The sequence below is a fragment of the Cherax quadricarinatus genome, chromosome 22 (genome assembly GCF_038502225.1).
Source record: "Cherax quadricarinatus isolate ZL_2023a chromosome 22, ASM3850222v1, whole genome shotgun sequence".
Lineage (NCBI taxonomy): Eukaryota > Metazoa > Arthropoda > Malacostraca > Decapoda > Parastacidae > Cherax > Cherax quadricarinatus.
Window position 1 is genome coordinate 10856002 of NC_091313.1, and position 19875 is coordinate 10875876.

Sequence of the window (19875 nt, forward strand, 5' to 3'; positions counted from 1 at the left end):
TGATGTGTACATAAGTGTCTTTTTTCCATACCTTGTGTTAAAGTTTGGCTTGTTAGGGCAGGCACGACCTAAAAAGTTTTATTACTTTTTTTATAAAGCTGAAATATAATTTTAAGTATTAAATGAAACAGACAAAAGCTGTTTATGGAAAAAAAACAGTTCTCGCATAAGTATTCTCCTCAAAGATCTTGTTTTAGATACTATTTGTTCCCTTATTTATTGTGTAATACGTTTAGTGGCATAAAAAATGTGTTTATGTTACAGAGTGATGGCGTGGCAGAGCGTGATGGTGGTGGCGTGGGTGATGGTGACAGTGGTGTACGGGGCAGAGGCCCGTGACCCCTTGGTCGTGCAGACGCTGAAGGGAGCAGTGCGAGGTACTACGCTTACCACAGCTAAGGGCCGCCAGGTCGACGCTTGGTATAACATTCCCTTCGCCCAGCCACCCATCGGAGATCTCCGCTTCCGTCATCCACGACCCATCGACCGCTGGCATGGCGTTAAGGATACAACCATGCTACCGAAATCCTGCGTCCAGCTTCCAGACACTTTCTTCGGTGAATTCAATGGCTCAACCATGTGGAATCCCAACACCGAGATGAGCGAGGATTGTCTCTACATCAACGTGGTAGTTCCGAAACCGCGTCCACGGAATGCTGCAGTGATGGTGTGGATATATGGGGGTGGCTTCTACTCAGGCACTTCCACGCTCGATGTTTATGACTACAAAATGTTTGCGGCAGAGCAGCAGGTGATCATGGTGGCACCGCAGTACCGCGTCGCCTCGCTTGGTTTCCTCTACATGATGAACTCTGATGTACCTGGCAATGCTGGCCTCTTCGATCAACTCATGGCGCTGCAGTGGATTCATGATAACATCCGCTTCTTCGGTGGCAATCCTGATAACATTACTCTATTTGGCGAGTCTGCCGGTGCTGTAAGTGTGAGTATGCATCTACTGTCTCCACTCTCCCGCAACCTATACAGTCAGGCTATTATGCAGTCAGGGTCAGCAACTGCACCCTGGGCCATCATCACAAAGGAAGAAAGTGTGCTGCGAGGGTTACGTCTTGCCGAGGCTGTGGGATGCCCACATGACCCTAATAACCTGACCGCTGTTGTTAACTGTCTCCGCGAGACTGATGCCAAGACTCTAGTCCATAATGAACCATCTTCTCATATATGTGAGTTCCCATTCGTGCCTATCATTGACGGCGCTTTTCTTGACGAACGACCCAGCAAATCCCTTAAAGATAAAAACTTCAAGAAGACCAACATCATGATGGGCAGTAACACTGAGGAAGGTTATTGGTTTATCATATATTTTCTCTCAAACATTTTTCGCCTTGAGGAAGAAATCACAGTGACACGGCCAGAATTTGAAAGCTCAGTACGGGAACTCCATCCGTACTTCAACGAAGTAGTTCGCCAAGCCATTATGTTCGAGTACACAGACTGGCTTTCTCCAGACGACGGCGTAATGTACCGCAATGCTATTGACAAGATGGTGGGAGACTATCACTTTACCTGCAACGTCAACGAGTTCGCTTACCACTACGCCTTGGCCGGGAACAATGTCTACATGTATTACTACACGCATCGCTCCTCACAGCACGTCTGGCCTAAGTGGATGGGCGTTCTTCACGGCGACGAGATCAGCTTCCTCTTTGGCCAGCCTCTAAACCCTGAAAAATCATATACGGTGGAGGAACAGGAACTCTCCAGACGAATGATGACTTACTGGGCCAACTTCGCTAAGACTGGGTAGGTGAACGTGCATGGTCATGTATGTGTTCGCTTCCGCATGTGTGTTTGTATGTATGTGAGTGTGTGTGTGCTTTAGTTATCGCTACTTTTAGCATGAATTATAATTTAATATAAGAAAAGGCCACACGTTAGTGAACTCATATAAATCATTCGTAACCAATTCGAAAGCTCTTTGGAATCACGTATGTCTGATTCGTCGCTATGACTCGGCCTATTTCTCGAAAACTGACTGAAAGATATGGATGAAACTGTGTGATGGGGATTCGAAGAAAATGTTGTAGGTTGCATATCCAAGCATATCTATACACACAAACACAGTAGTATTGTGTTAACACACAAACACAGTAGTATTGTGTTAATACACACAAACACAGTAGTATTGTGTTAACACACAAACACAGTAGTATTGTGTTAACACACACAAACACAGTAGTATTGTGTTAACACACAAACACAGTAGTATTGTGTTAATACACACAAACACAGTAGTATTGTGTTAACACACAAACACAGTAGTATTGTGTTAACACCCACAAACACAGTAGTATTCTCTTAACACACAAACACAGTAGTATTGTGTTACACACAAACACAGTAGTATTGTGTTAACACACACAAGCACAGTAGTATTGTGTTAACACACACAAACACAGTAGTATTGTGTTAACACACAAACACAGTAGTATTGTGTTAACACACAAACACAGTAGTATTGTGTTAACACACACAAACACAGTAGTATTGTGTTAACACACAAACACAGTAGTATTGTGTTAGCACACACAAACACAGTAGTATTGTGTTAACACGCAAACACAGTAGTATTGTCTTAACACACACAAACACAGTAGTATTGTCTTAACACACACAAACACAGTAGTATTGTCTTAACACACACAAACACAGTAGTATTGTCTTAACACACACAAACACAGTAGTATTGTGTTAACACACAAACACAGTAGTTTTGTGTTAACACTCACAAACACAGTAGTATTGTAAACCAACCATACCCCCGGCCGGGATTGAATCCGCGGTCATAGAGTCTCAAAACTCCAGCCCGTCTCGTTAGCCACTAGTGGCTAACGCGACGGGCTGGAGTTTTGAGACTCTATGACCGCGGGTTCAATCCCGGCCGGGGGTATGGTTTGTTTGCAATCGTGTCATTACGATTTCTTGAGTCAGGACAGTAGTATTGTGTTAACACACAAAAACAGTAGTATTGTGTTAACACACACAAACACAGTAGTATTGTGTTAACACACAAACACAGTAGTATTGTATTAACACACAAACACAGTAGTATTGTGTTACACACAAACACAGTAGTATTGTGTTAACACACACAAGCACAGTAGTATTGTGTTAACACACACAAACACAGTAGTATTGTGTTAACACACAAACACAGTAGTATTGTGTTAACACACAAACACAGTAGTATTGTGTTAACACACACAAACACAGTAGTATTGTGTTAACACACAAACACAGTAGTATTGTGTTAGCACACACAAACACAGTAGTATTGTGTTAACACAAAAACACAGTAGTATTGTCTTAACACACACAAACACAGTAGTATTGTCTTAACACACACAAACACAGTAGTATTGTCTTAACACACAAACACAGTAGTATTGTCTTAACACACACAAACAGAGTAGTATTGTGTTAACACACAAACACAGTAGTTTTGTGTTAACACTCACAAAGACAGTAGTATTGTAAACCAACCATACCCCCAGCCGGGATTGAATCCGCGGTCATAGAGTCTCAAAACTCCAGCCCGTCGCGTTAGCCACTAGTGGCTAACGCGACGGGCTGGAGTTTTGAGACTCTATGACCGCGGATTCAATCCCGGCCGGGGGTATGGTTTGTTTGCAATCGTGTCATTACGATTTCTTGAGTCAGGACAGTAGTATTATGTTAACACACAAAAACAGTAGTATTGTGTTAACACACACAAACACAGTAGTATTGTGTTAACACACAAACACAGCAGTATTGTCGTGACACATACATAGTTGATTTTTTCCTTACACACACAAACAATGTAATATTGTTGACACACACACACACACACACACACACACACACACATACACACACACACACACACACACACATACACACACACACATACACACACACACACACGCACACACACACACACACACGAAGACACACACACACACACACACACACACACACACACACACACACACACACACACACACACACACACACACACACACACACACACACACACACACACACACACACACACACACACACATTCAAAATTGCTTTTCCTTGATACGCACAATCCCAGGAGCGCAGTTAAGACTCCTAAGATGATAAATGGAAGCTGAAGACAAACTGTTCATAAAAACTTCTCCATATAAAGGTGATGTGGAAGTGGTTTAGGAATTATGTTGGTGGAATTTAGATTTTTCATGGAACTGTAAAACCGCTGTGTAACTGTCATACAGAATAGTGTAGCAGAACATTGCACATGTATCAAATTATGCTAACTAAAAAAAAACTTAGACACACATATTAACACACACACACACTCTCTCTCTCTTTCTCTCTCTCTCTCTCTCTCTCTCTCTCTCTCTCTCTCTCTCTCTCTCTCTCTCTTTTACACAGGGTTTGACAAGGTTAAGGATCCCTAGTTTTATTGACAAGCTATTTACAGGTTAAGGATTCCTAACTTTATTGACAAGCTAAGAGCTGTTACCTACATCAGCTGATTTGAAAGCATTTTTATTGTTATGAGACATACAAGTAGGGAACAGGATGAAGTTGGAGCCATCTGTGAGCCAGCATTTTCATTTGATCAACTGACGTTATCTCGTTGACATCATTATGCTGTACGAATGTGTTCCATACTCGAGTCATCCTGGGTATATATGATCTCAGATGGAGTGATGTTCTGGAGAAGGGTACAGCCAGAGTGAAGTTGCTGCTTTCTGCCCGTCTTGTGGCATAAAAGCTTGTTTCACGCTGTCCTCGAAGTGGATCCAAATGTGGTACTTTGACAATATTGGCTTTATACATAACAGTAAGGCCACTCACATCCCTCCTGTGTTGAAGGCTCTGCTGAAATGACAGATCTATCCAGGATGGGTCCAGGCGAGAGATGAGACGTCTTGCTCTGTTCTCCACTCTGTCAAGCAGTCGCAGATGAGAGGGGGGCAGGCAAACCAAGAAAGTGGAGCATACTCAAGGTGTGAGCGTACTTGTGCCTCGTACAGAATCTTGCAACCCCTACTGTCAAGCAGATGCGAGATACGGCGAAGTGCTGTAAGCTTCCTGGCTGCCTTGTTTGCTAGATTTACAACATGGTTCTTCATGGTTAGTTTAGAGTCAAATTTCACCCCAAGGATATCAACTTCTTCTCCAGGTGCCAACACGCTCACATTCATCCTTACTACTGCACCAGCATTACCATCATGGTGCCTAGAGACGACCATCATTTGCGTTTTCTCAGGTGCAAATGTTACTTGCCATCTATTTCCCCAAGCTGATATAGCTCTTAGCTAGTGATTGATGTAGCTTAGAGCAGCTGGCATTTCTTCTCTTGGATAAGTGAATGTCAGTGTACAGTCATCTGTATATGCATGTGATTCTGGGATGAGATGAAGAAGGCCGTTGAAGTAGACATTCCGTAACAATGGTCCCAGCACGCTTCCTTGTGGAACACTTGCCCCAATAGGATGTCTTGCTGATTCCGTTCCATTGAGAACTACACTTTGAGATCTACCATGAAGGTAATCACTGAGGAGACATAGCGTAGAGCCTGCAATTCCCAATGCTTGAAGTTTCGTTAAGAGGCCCTGGTGCCACACCCGATCGAAAGCACCAGCAATGTCCAGTGCTACCACACAGCTGACTTTGGATTCATCCAGTGACTTGTGCCACTTAGTGGAGAGGTTTACCAACAGATCAGCAGCAGAGTAACCTTTCCTGACGCCATATTGACGATCACAAAGTAGTGAGTGGTAGACAAAAAACTCTGCCATTTGTCTTGAGATTATTGTTTCAAGGATCTTACTAGTGACTGACAGGAGTGACACTGGTCTGTAGTTGCTGATTTCTGCTCTGCTCTTCTTTTTGTGAACAGGGACTACATTTGCCTCTTTCCACAGAGGGCCATTTACACTGTACTAGGCAGTGCTGAAAGATGCGAGTTAGAGGTGCTGCTAGCTGGTCTGCACATCTTCTCAGCAATCTAGGGCTCAACTTGTCTGGGCCCACAGCCTTTTCTTGGTCAAGCGATTTAAGAAGGAAATGCACCTCCTCCTCCTCTCTCTCTCTCTCTCTCTCTCTCTCTCTCTCTCTCTCTCTCTCTCTCTCTCTCTCTCTCTCTCTCTCTCTCTCTCTCTCTCTCTCTCTCTCTCTCTCTCTCGCTACCTTTCTCTCTCTCCCTCTCTTCCCATCTTTCCCCTCCCTCTGCTCTCTTCCTTTCTATCTTCTCTCTCCCCTCCTCACACACACACCTTTCATTCATCTTCCCTTCCCTCCCTTGGCCTCCCCTAACTCCCCTTCCTCCCCACTCCCCTCCCAGCATTCTCTCTCCCTCTCTCTCTAACTCTCTTTCTCCCTCCCTCTCACACACAAGCTCCTTTCCGTGGTAAAAAAAATGGGTAACCCAAGAGGGCGTAGACCCAGGGGTCTGGAGGTCAAACCCAGGAGGGAGGAACCTGGGAGGGAAGAATGGGAGGTAGAGCTCACAAAACTGGAGGAAGAGTGGGGAAGGAAGCTAGCTGAGCTCGGCAGGCTAATGGAGGAGAGGATAGCTGAAGAGAGCAGGAACTGAGGACTACAAGTCCTAGCAGCAGAAGATAAGATAAAGTGCTTAGAAGAGGAGCTAAAAAACCTGAAACAGAATAGAGAGACACATGACAGCACAGGAATGACATCAGGGACTTCTATACAAGTCACAGACGAGGGGGCTGTAGGGATTCAGGAAAAGATGAGTACAGGAAGACCAATCGTGAAGCCTGCAGTCATTGCAGGAGACAAGACTTGTGCAGAGGCTCTAACAGTCAACTACAATGGCAAGGAACAGCTGAGCAGGGAAGACAGTCCACTGAGCATAGGGGCTGCAGCAATGGCAGGGGTTGAAGGCAGGAACATCTCTAGGGAAGGAAATAAAACACCTCAGAGGACACAAAGAGAGACACAGTGGGAGGAGGAGAGGGAGAGGTCAGTGTTTGTCTACGGGCTCCAAGAAGTTGAAGGGGAAACCTATGATGAAAGAATCCAGGGGGAGAAGAAAGCGATCGAAGGTATCTTGAAAGCAATAGGAGAGGGAGACATGACTCAGGTAGCAAATTTTCGGAGAATTGGGTGGTTTGCACGCAGAAGGAGATGGCCTGTCAAAGTAGTCTTCAAGGCAGAATCAGCTCGAACCAGGGTCCTGCAGGAGAAAGCACAACTGAGGGACAAATCAGAGTACCAGAGCGTGTACTTCCATTGCAAAGGAGGAAAGGACGAGACAGAGAGAGGGTACGAAAACGAAAGGAGGAATGGGAGGCATCGATGAGGACGAGCAGAACCCAGACTCAGGTGGAAGGACAAATACACACTACAGAGACACCCACAGAAGGACTCCAACCACAACAACCATGAAGCGACTGAACAACCTCAACCAAAACCCACACACTATTTCCTCTTCCCCCCCTCCCACCACAAACTCCACCCACACTGTGAAAACCCCAATGCAGCTGAACAATCTCAACCAACACCCACACACTGTTTCCTCTGCCCCCGCCCCCCACATCACAAACCCCACTGCCACAGCAGCTCCTCACCCCCACCACAAATCCCACCCACACCACAAACCCCATAACTCCCCCCAGGACTCCCACCTCCCAACCCTAATATTCTCCCAGGTCCACCATGATAGACAAGAAGCTGAAGGTGTGGTACACAAACGTAGATGGAATAGCAAATAAATACGGGGAATAGCACAAAAGAATCAACGAGAAGTCCCCGGACATCATAGCAGTCACAGAAACGAAACTCACTGAGACAATAACAGGAGCAATTCTTCCCACCGGGATATCAGATCCTGAGGAAAAATAGAAAGAGCAGAGGGGGAGGAGGGGTTGCACTGCTCATAAAAAATCAATGGAGCTTCGAGGAAATGGAGGGCATGGACGAGACTGGAGAAAGGAACTACATAGCAGGCACAATTCAATCTGGGTAACATAAGGTAGTCATTGCTGTGGTGTATAACCCACCACAGAACTGCAGGAGGCCAAGAGAGGAATATGATGAGAACAACAGAGCGATGGTGGACACACTGGCGGAGGTGGCACGAACAGCTCAAACGTGCAGAGCAAAGTTACTGGTTATGGGTGATTTCAACCACAGGGAGATCGATTGGGAAAACCTGGAGCCTCATGGGGGCCCTGAAACACGGAGAGCCAAGATGATGGATGTGGTACTGGAAAATCTCATGCATTAACACATCAGGGACACTACCAGAGAGCGAGGGGAGGATGAACCAGCAAGACTGGACCTTGTGTTCACCCTGAGTAGCTCAGACATTGATGACATCACATATGAGAGGCACCTAGGAGCTAGTGACCACGTAGTCCTGAGTTTTGATTACATAGTAGAGTTACAGGTGGAGAGAGTAACAGGAGTCGAATAGGAAAAGCCAAACTGCAAAAGGGGGGACTACACAGGTATGAGGAACTTCCTGCAGGAGGTATGCAGTGGGACAGAGAAATGGTAGGAAAGACAGTAAATGAAATGATGGAGTATGTAACAACAAAATGCAGGAGGCAGAGGAAAGGTTTGTTACCAAGGGCAACAGAAACAATGGGAAGACCAAAGCAAGTCCTAGGTTTACCCAAAGGTGCAGGGAGGCAAAACCTAAGTGCATAGAGAATGGAAGAGGTATAGAAGGCAAAGGACCCAGGAAAACAAGGAGATCAGTCGAAGAGCCAGAAACGAACATGCACAGATAAGGAGGGAGGCCCAGCGACAGTACGAAAATGACATAGCATCGAAAGCCAAGTCTGATCCGAAACTGCTGTTTAGCCACATTAGGAGAAAGACGACAGTCAAAGACCAGGTGATCAGGCTGAGGAAAGGTGGGGAACTCACAAGAAACGATCAAGAGGTATGCGAGGAGCTCAACAGGAGATTTAAGGAAGCATTCACAGTGGAGACAGGAAGGACTCTTGGAAGACAGGACAGAGGGGGACACCAACAGGGAATAGACCAACAGGTGCTGGACGATATACACACAACTAAGGAGGAGGTGAAGAAGCTGCTAAGTGACCTTGATACATCAAAGGCAATGGGACCGGACAACATCTCCCCGTGGATCCTCAGGGAGGGAGCAGATATACTGTGTGTGAAATTAACCACAATCTTCAACACATCCCTTGAAACTGGGCAACTACCTGAGGTATGGAAGACCGCAAATGTAGTTCCCATTTTTAAAAAAGGAGACAGAAAAGAGGCACCAAATTACAGACCAGTGTCACTGACCTGTATAGTATGCAAATTCATGGAGAAGATTATCATGAGGAGAGTGGTGGAGCACTTGGAACAGAATAAGATTATAAACGATAACCAGCACGGATTCGTGAAAGGCAAATCCTGTGTCACAAACCTTCTGGAGTTCTATGACGAAGTTACAGAAGTGCGACACGAGAGAGAGAGGGGTGGGTTGATTGCATTTTCTTGGACTGCAAGAAGGCCTTCGACACAGTTCCTCTCAAGAGACTAGGCACGTATAACAAGAAGGGCACTGCAATGGATCAGAGAATACCTGACAGGGAGGCAACAACGAGCGGGGTCCCACAGGGGTCGGTCCTAGGACCAGTGCTATTTCTAGTATATGTGAATGACATGATGGAAGGGATAGACTCAGAGGTGTCCCTGTTCGCAGATGATGTGAAGTTAATGAGGAGAATTAAATCAGATGAGGACCAGGCAGGACTTCAAAGAGACCTGGACAGGCTGGACACGTGGTCCAGCAACTGGCTTCTTGAATTCAACCCTGCCAAGTGCAAAGTCACGGAGATCGGAGAAGGGCAAAGAAGACCACAAATAGAGTATAGACTAGGTGGCCAAGGACTGCAAACCTCCCTCAAGGAGAAAGAACTTGGGGTGACCATAACACCGAGAATGTCTCCGGAGGCACACATCAACCAGATAACTGCTGCAGCATATGGGTGCCTGGCAAACCTGAGAATAGCGTTCCGATACCCTAGTAAGGAACGTCAGGCCCATACTCCAGTATGGGCCTGACGTACACACTGTGTACGTTAGGCTCATACTGGAGTATGCAGCTCCAGTTTGGAACCCGCACCTGGGCAAACACGTCAAGAAATTAGAGAAAGTGCAAAGGTTTGCAACAAGTCTAGTTCCGGAGCTCAGGGGTATGTCCTACGAAGAAAGGTTGAGGGAAAACGGACTGACGACATTGGAGGACAGGCGGGTCAGGGGAAACATGATAACGACATACAAAATACTGCGTGGAATAGATAAGGTAGACAGAGACAGGTTGTTCCAGAGAGGGGACACAGAAACAAGGGTCACAATTGGAAGCTGAAGACTCAGACGAGTCATAGGGATGTTAGGAAGTATTTCTTCAGTCATAGAGTCGTTAGGAAGTGGAATAGCCTAGCAAGTGATGTAGTTGAGGCAGGAACCATACATAGTTTTAAGAAGAGGTATGACAAAGCTCTGGAATCAGAGAGAGGACCTAGTAGCGATCAGTGAAGAGGCGGGGCCAGGAGCTGTGTCTCGACCCCTGCAACCACAACTAGGTGAGTACAATTAGGTGAGTACACGCACACACACACACACACACACACACACACACACACACACACACACACACACACACACACACACACACACACACACACACACACACACACACACACACACACACACACACACACACAAATGAAATAACGAAATTTAAGGATGAGATGGGTGAATGACACTTAAGGTTTTCTTTTTTCTTCATGCAAGGGAATCATGTAATAATATTGGTAAACTTACCGACAATTTTTTTTTATTATCACACTGGCCGATTCCCACCAAGGCAGGGTGACCCGAAAAAGAAAAACTTTCACCATCATTCACTCCATCACTGTCTTGCCAGAAGGGTGCTTTACACTACAGTTTTTAAACTGCAACATTAACACCCCTCCTTCAGAGTGCAGGCACTGTACTTCCCATCTCCAGGACTCAAGTCCGGCCTGCCGGTTTCCCTGAACCCCTTCATAAATGTTACTTTGCTCACACTCCAACAGCACGTCAAGTATTAAAAACCATTTGTCTCCATTCACTCCTATCAAACACGCTCACGCATGCCTGCTGGAAGTCCAAGCCCCTCGCACACAAAACCTCCTTTACCCCTCCCTCCAACCTTTCCTAGGCCGACCCCTACCCCGCCTTCCTTCCACTACAGACTGATACACTCTTTAAGTTATTCTGTTTCGCTCCATTCTCTCTACATGTCCGAATCACCTCAACAACCCTTCCTCAGCCCTCTGGACAACAGTTTTGGTAATCCCGCACCTCCTCCTAACTTCCAAACTACGAATTCTCTGCATTATATTCACACCACACATTGCCCTCAGACATGACATCTCCACTACCTCCAGCCTTCTCCTCGCTGCAACATTCATCACCCATGCTTCACACCCATATAAGAGCGTTGGTAAAACTATACTCTCATACATTCCCCTCTTTGCCTCCAAGGACAAAGTTCTTTGTCTACACAGACTCCTAAGTGCACCACTCACCCTTTTCCCCTCATCAATTCTATGATTCACCTCTTCTTTTATAGACCCATCCGCTGACACGTCCACTCCCAAATATCTGAATACATTCACCTCCTCCATACTCTCTCCCTCCAATCTGATATCCAATCTTTCATCACCTAATCTTTTTGTTATCCTCATAACCTTACTCTTTCCTGTATTCACTTTTAATTTTCTTCTTTTGCACACCCTACCAAATTCATCCACCAATCTCTGCAACTTCTCTTCAGAATCTCCCAAGAGCACAGTGTCATCAGCAAAGAGCAACTGTGACAACTCCCACTTTATGTGTGATTCTTTATCTTTTAACTCCACGCCTCTTGCCAAGACCCTCGCATTTACTTCTCTTACAACCCCATCTATAAATATATTAAACAACCACGGTGACATCACACATCCTTGTCTAAGGCCTACTTTTACTGGGAAATAATTTCCCTCTTTCCTACATACTCTAACTTGAGCCTCACTATCCTCGTAAAAACTCTTCACTGCTTTCAGTAACCTACCTCCTACACCATACACCTGCAACATCTGCCACATTGCCCCCCCTATCCACCCTGTCATACGCCTTTTCCAAATCCATAAATGCCACAAAGACCTCTTTAGCCTTATCTAAATACTGTTCACTTATATGTTTCACTGTAAACACCTGGTCCACACACCCCCTACCTTTCCTAAAGCCTCCTTGTTCATCTGTTATCCCATTCTCCGTCTTATTCTTAATTCTTTCAATAATAACTCTACCATACACTTTACCAGGTATACTCAACAGACTTATCCCCCTATAATTTTTGCACTCTCTTTTATCCCCTTTGCCTTTATACAAAGGAACTATGCATGCTCTCTGCCAATCCCTAGGTACCTTCCCCTCTTCCATACATTTATTAAATAATTGCACCAACCACTCCAAAACTATATCCCCACCTGCTTTTAACATTTCTATCTTTATCCCATCAATCCCGGCTGCCTTACCCCCTTTCATTTTACCTACTGCCTCACAACAATATGTTACATTAAAGATTATGTATAACTAATGTGAGGGAGTATTGACACTTCAGTGTTGACAGTAATGATCATTGAATAGAAGCTGATACATCCCCTTATGAATAGCAATGGGTGTATATATGTCTGGATAAATAGTACTGGATCTATATATGTCCGGATGAATAGCAGTGGTGTACACATGTCCAGATGAATAACACTGGGTTTATATGTGTCCCAATGAACAACAGTGGGTGAATATATGTCCAGAGGAATAGCACTGGGTGTATATATTTGTCCAGATGAATAGCACTGAGTGTATACATGTTCTAATTAATAGGACAAGAGGTATACTGTACATTGCTAGATCAATAACGCTAGGACTATGCGTGCCCAGCTGAATAGCAGTAAAGGTATAAATCCCTAGATTTATAACAGTTGGTATATACTTGCCCAGTTGAATAACAGAAGGTGTATATTACCCCAGATGAATAGCAATGGTTATACATCCTCAGGTGAATAAAGGTAGGTATATACATCACTAGGTGAATAACGGTAGGTATATACATCACTAGGTGAATAACGGTAGGTCTATGCATCACTAGCTGAACAACGGTAGGTATATGCATATTTACTAGTTTATTGGTGATTCCTGCAGGCAGGGTTCAATGGCAGTGCCCATGGCCCGGGAGGGCCATGCCCATGAGGGAGAGAGGCGTAGACCTTGTTGACTGAGTAAAGTGAGCTGCCAGAGTGAGCGAGAGGCAGGTCTGGGCATACTGAAGTAGCATAGGCCTATAGGTGGCAGCACGAGCTTGGCGCAAAATATGAACTCAGCTGGCAGACAGCATAGGCTGTCTATGCAGACAGTACAGGCTGTCTATACTTGCTCGGCCATGCACCATCATGGTCGTCCTTGACCATGACTGGCTGTAAAAAAAAATTCGGGCTCTCTCTCGCCGGAACAGGGCACAGAGCACAAAATAAAAACATGTATATATATATATATATATATATATATATATATATATATATATATATATATATATACATACATACATGGATATGAAAAAAAAACTTCCTAGAAGGAGGGAAGAAAAAAACGGTGGCGTGTGCTAAACATCGTGGTCATAGGCAGTGAGCGTCGAGGGGCATCACTGCACGCCTTCCTGTGTCTGGGCAGATACTGCAACACAGGAGACATCGCTGCAGCTGAGCTGTGAAGTAACAGGGTACGGTCTCCTCTGGAATGGTGAAGTAGTCATCGTAGGAGTCGCTGCAGGTTTCACTCACAATCTGGGGCACAACCTGCTGGTGCCCTCGAGTGAGGCGTCGTCAATACTCGGTAACTGGGCAGGACTTCTTCTGGCAAGCGACTCAAGAGGACATTTCTCTACTGGTACTATCGCTGGGGCTGTCACTGCCGGCGAGCGTGGAGTGAGTCGTGGCAGAGACGACTTGGCAAAACATCTGGGAGTCGTAACATCATACACTGTACTGCAGTGAGCGAGCTAGCAGCCAAAGTGACATCATCTTTGTGCAGGAGCTCATTGAAGCTTGTGACAGGAGGCAGACAATCGCCTGCCGACAGGGGCTAACTGCGTCTTGACGAGTGTCATTCTCTCTATAGTTGGAGTTATAGCAGAGGTTAGTCTAAGCTTCCCCAAGCTGGTCTACATAGAATTGCTCTGAAGGTCAGGAAGTGAAGTGAAACAAATCTCGATGGGAATCGTAGCAGGTACGATTCTGCAGGGCATCACGAGCGACGGGCATAAGAGCTTTCTGTACAAGAGGCTCAGACGCTCAGGGCTGACTAATATCAGCTGTCAAACGCGCGGGTTACACCCGGTAACAGGCAACACAGTGGTCTGGGTGCAGACCTGTGGTCCACACAGCTGGGCTCAAGACCACACAGGACACACAGAAAACTGCATGCACCCGCACTGCACATGTGGTACAACATGGCTTACTAGCAATTGACGCTTTTCTGTGCAAAAATCAACACTAAGCTAGACACGAACATGTGAGAACACTGACTGAGAGGAATTAATTAACACGTGACATATATCTTCTCGACAGCATAACATATTGCTCACTGTGAAACTAACCCTGTCGATCAGGCGTGACGTCGTGAGGTGATGTCATGGGGTGACATCGCAAGGTGACGTCAGCAGACGTCGCGATGTGGCGTCAGCAGACGTCTCGAGGTGACGTCCTGGAGTGATGTTGTGAGGGATGTCATGGGGTGACATCGCGAGATAATGCCAGGCAAACATCGTGACGTCGTGAAGTTGGGCAGCATCGTGGGTGACGTCGTGAGGTGACGTCAGTGGAGTGATGCGGCAGCAGACCACAGCATGTGGCTTGGGATTTGGCTTAACCCACGTGGCTTGTAGATCCATGTGGCATCGTCCACACCTCACATGGCTTGCTCCACGTGGCTTTGTGATCTACGTGGCTTGCTGTTCCACGTGATTGGTGATCTATGTGGCTTGGTGATCCACGTGGCTTCGAGTGGCCTCGGGCACTCTGATACACAGTTCTGGCAATGAATTCACACGGAAAACAGCAGAAAACACAGCAGAGGGAGTGAGTACATAGTGGTGGAGTGTGGTGGTAGGCGGGTAAGGTGTGAGAGGCGAGGAACCCAGCGGCTTCCTCTCCCACATACCCACTTGGAGAAACACCCACACTGGACGCTGAAGTCACCACAGACTCACCTCTGACTTGCTGAAATAGCCGTGTTGAGCTAAACAACAACAGAAGAACCATATGCTGAACACATGACTTGAGAAACAGCGTTGGGTGCTGTGGCATGGAGTCCCAGGACGCCACTTAATGTTTAATGCGATTATCTGTAGGCTGTAAGCAGGGTTCAATGATAAACGTCTTCAGAGGCTTCTTACTTTATTTGCAAAGTCGTGGTGGGTACACAGGCTTGTGTGTTGTGCCCATGGCCCGGGCAGGGCCATCCCACGAGAGGAGAGAGCTAGTAGGCCTTGTGTCTTGCTGCCTGACCGCTGAGAGAGTGTGGAACCAGCTTCCCACAAACTTGGACAGGCCCAGAGGGCAGCACCTTAGTGGCGCAAAATATAAACTAAGCTGGCAGACAGCATAGGCTGTCTGTGCAGACAGTACAGGCTGTCTACATATGCTCGGCCACCTACCACATGGTCGTCCCGACCATGTCTGGCGGTAAAAAAAAACTCGGTCTCTCTCTCGTAGGAACAGGGCACAGAACACAAAATAAAAAACATATATATACATTTGGACATGGAAAAAAAAAACTTCCTACAGGGAGGGAAGAAAAAAACATGTGGAGTGTGCTAAACATCGTGGTCATAGGCAGTGAGCGTCAAAGGGCATCACTGCACGCCTTCCTGCGTCTGGACAGATACTGCAACGCAGGAGACATCGCTGCAGCTGAGCTGTGACATAACAGGGTACGGTCTCCTCTGGAACGGTGAAGCAGTCATCGTAGGAGTCGCTGCAGGTTTTCACTCAACCTGGGGCACAACCTGCTGGTGCCTTCGAGTGAGGCATCGACAAAACTCGGCAACTGAGCAGGACTTCTGGCAAGCGACTCAGGAGGACACTTCTCGACTGGTACTGTCGCTGGGCTGTCACTGCTGGCGAGCGTGGAGCGAGTCGTGGCAGAGACGACTGGGCGAAACATCTGGGAGTCGTAACATCATACACCAGACTGCAGTGAGCGAGCTAGCAGTCGAAGTGACATCATCTTCGTGCAGGCTGCTCACTGAAGCTTGTGACATGAGGCTGACACAGCGCCTGCCGACAGGGCTAACTGCGGCTTGACGAGTGTCATTCTCTCTATAGTTGGAGTTATAGCAGAGGTTAGTCTAAGCATCCCCAGACTTGTTTCTCTACATATAACTGCACTCTGAAGGTCTGGAGGTGAAGTGAAACAAATCTCGATGGGAATCATAGCAGGTACGATTCTGCAGAACATCTATGAGCGACGAGCATAAGAGCTTTCTGTACAAGGGAGCTCATCCACTCAGGAGCTGACTGATATCAGCTGTCAAATGCACTGGTCACACCGGGTGACTTAGCACAATGGTGCTACACAGGGGTCTGACCGCAGACCACTGGACACATGGAAAAGTTTACACACACCCGCGGTACATGCGGTACAACATGGCTTAAACTAGCAAATGATGCTTTTCTGTGCACAAAATTGACACTAAGCCATTCACTAACATGTGAGAACACTGACTGAGAGGAACTTATTAACACACAACATATATCTTCTCTCAATCTTCTCGACAACACTGAAATAATTACTGGAAACACTCGATGTGACATGTGTGATGTCAGGCGTGATGTCGCGAGGTGACATCAGCAGCACTGTGATGTCAGGCAGACATCGTGACGTCGTAAAGTCAGGCAGCATCGTCGGTGATGTCAATGTGATGCGGGCAGCAGACCGCAGCATGAGGCCTGGGACATCTGGCTTGGTAACCCACGTGGCTTGTAGATCCACGTGACATCGCCCACACCCCACATGGCGTCGGGATCCATGTGGCGTCGTGATCTACGTGGCATGCTGATATACATGGCTTGCTGATCCACATGGCTTGCTGATCCACATGGCTTGCTGATCTACGTGGCATGCTGATCCACGTGGCTTGCTGATCCACGTGGCTTGCTGATCCACGTGGCTTCGAGTGGCCTCGGGCACTCGGATACACAGCACTGGCAATGAATTCACACGAAAAACAGCAGAAAACACAGCAGAGGGAGTGAGTACATAGTGGTGGAGTGTGGTGGTAGGCTGGTGAGGTGTGAGTAGGGCGAGCGTGGGCGAGACGAGGAAACGGCCACTTCCTCCTCCTCCTCTCCCACCCACAAACACAGGGAGACACTGGATGCAGAAATCACCACAAAACTCACCTCTGGCTTGCTGAAAGAGCTGTGCTGAGCTGAACAACAACATCAACATACAAGTGATGCTGAACACGTGACTTAAGAAACAGCGTGGGACGCTGTTGCATGGGGTCACTGGGACACCACTTACAATTCTCGAAGAAATTCGGCAAATTTCGGCTAGATCCTGCTTGTACCTGTGTCTGGATGCTCAAACGTGCAGACACGACATCAGGATAACTCGTTGAGAGACGGATGCTTCTTGTATAGGGTGATAAAGTGAAGATGACTTCATACCTCTTCCTTCCTCTCTCCAGGCAAACACAACTACTGCGACCACCGCTTCCCACCATTTATAACGCGATTAATTGTTGATCTGCAAGCGGGGTGTGAATTATAGACGTCTTCGGAGGCTTCTTTACTTCATTTGCAAAGTCGTGGTGGGTACACAGGCTTGTGTGTTGTGCCCATGGCCCGGGTAGGCCATGCCCACGAGAGGGAACTAGTAGGCCTTGTGTCTTTCTGCTAGGCCGCTGTGTGAGTGAGTGAGTGTGGGACCAGCTTCCCACAGACTTGGACAGGCCCAGAGGGCAGCACCTTAGTGGCGCAAAATATGAACTAAGCTGGCAGACAGCATAGGCTGTCTGTGCAGACAGTACAGGCTGTCTACATTAATTTCTCGAAGAAATTCGACAAATTTCAGTTAGATCCTGCTTGTACCTGTGTCTGGATGCTAAGACTTGCAGACACGACATCAGGATAACTCGTTGAGAGACGGATGCTTCTTGTGTAGGGTGATTAAGTGAAGACGACTTCATCTCTCCGGGCAAACACACTTGCTGCAGGAACCGCTGTCACCGTTTACTAGTTTATTGGTGATTCTTGCAGGCGGGGTTCAATGAGAAGACTTCGGAGGCTTCTTACTTTATTTGCGATATCTGGGTACACAGGCAATGTGTTTAAGTGCCCATGGCCCGGGAGGGCCATGCCCACGAGGGAGAGAGGAGTAGACCTTGTTGACTGAGTGAAGTGAACTGCCAGAGTGAGCGAGAGGCGAGTCTGGGCATACTGAAGTGGCATTGGCCTATAGGTGGCATCACGAGCATGGTGTGAAATATGAACTCAGCTGGCAAACAACATAGGCTGTCTATGCAGACAGTACAGGCTGTCTACATGCATCACTTGGTGAATAACGGTAGGCACATACATCACTAGGTAATTAACAGTAGGTATATACATCACTTGGTGAATAACGGTTGGCATATACTACATAACTAGGTGAACAACGGTTGGCATATACATCACTAGGTGAATAACGGTAGGTATATACATCACTAGGTGAATAACGGTAGGTGTATATATCACTAGGTGAATAACGGTTGGCATACACTACATCACTAGGTGAATAACGGTTGGCATATACTACATCACTAGGTGAAAAACGGTATGTACATCACTAGGTGAATAACGGTAGGTATATACATCACTAGGTGAATAATGGTAGGTATATACATCACTAGGTGAATAACGGTAGGTATATACATCACTAGGTGAATAATGGTAGGTATGTACATCACTAGATGAATAACGGTAGCTATATGCATCACTAGGTGAATAACGGTAGGTATATACATCACTAGATGAATAACGGTAGGTCACTACATCCCCGATTTTCAATTTCAAGACAGCGTGTTTGGCAACATTTCTTCAGTTGTTGAGAATGATCATTACTGTTGTTGCAAATGAACATTAATGTTTTTGCAATTGATCGTTACTGTTGTTGCAAATGATATTTGAGTGAGAAATGTGTGCAAGTTTTTCTATTTTGTGAGACTATATGTACGTTTCGCCCTCTTTGTGTGACTCCATGGATGATCCTCTCTCCCTGTGTGACTGTATGTACGTCTCTCTCCCTCCCTGTGTGCCTGTGTATGTACTCTTTTCTATCTTATGTGTTTGTGTATATAAGTACTATTTACGCAAAACATCAATGCCTAAATATTTGTGTTTGTGTTAAATGCAGAAATGTTTAGCATGTTGAAAGTTTTCAAATACCGCAGCTGCGGTATTTGAAAACAAACTCCTCTGTATTTATTTAATGGTTCAGAAAACCGACAACTTAACTAATTAGACACTTTTGCTACATTTTGGAATATCTTTATTATGGAAACGTTTCACCCACAAGCGAAATAATGTGTTCACTGTCACCATGATAGACTTATGTCTGCAGAATGGCACATCTGACAATATCAGTAATATTAAAATTAATAATTTACTTCTATTTACATCAGATCGTAGTAAATATTATGTAGAACGAGTCATGTGTTATGATAAATAAACCATCATGGTGCAGGGAACAGGTGTGTGGGATATCACCTGGATAACACCTGTACATCTGTGCACCACGAGGATCATCACGGTACAG

At 46.1% G+C, this 19875-nt stretch overlaps 1 protein-coding gene across 1 annotated transcript in view; it reads left to right on the forward strand.

Annotated features, from left to right (window-relative positions):
• The first annotated feature begins 248 nt into the window (after positions 1–248).
• The window catches only part of LOC128689792 (acetylcholinesterase), a 53089-nt gene continuing 33462 nt past the window's right edge, over positions 249–19875 (forward strand). Inside the window, exon 1 of the mRNA XM_053778269.2 lies at positions 249–1764. Coding sequence (XP_053634244.1) covers positions 269–1764 — 1496 coding nt within the window. The 5' untranslated portion in view covers positions 249–268. The remainder of the gene's footprint in view (positions 1765–19875) is intronic.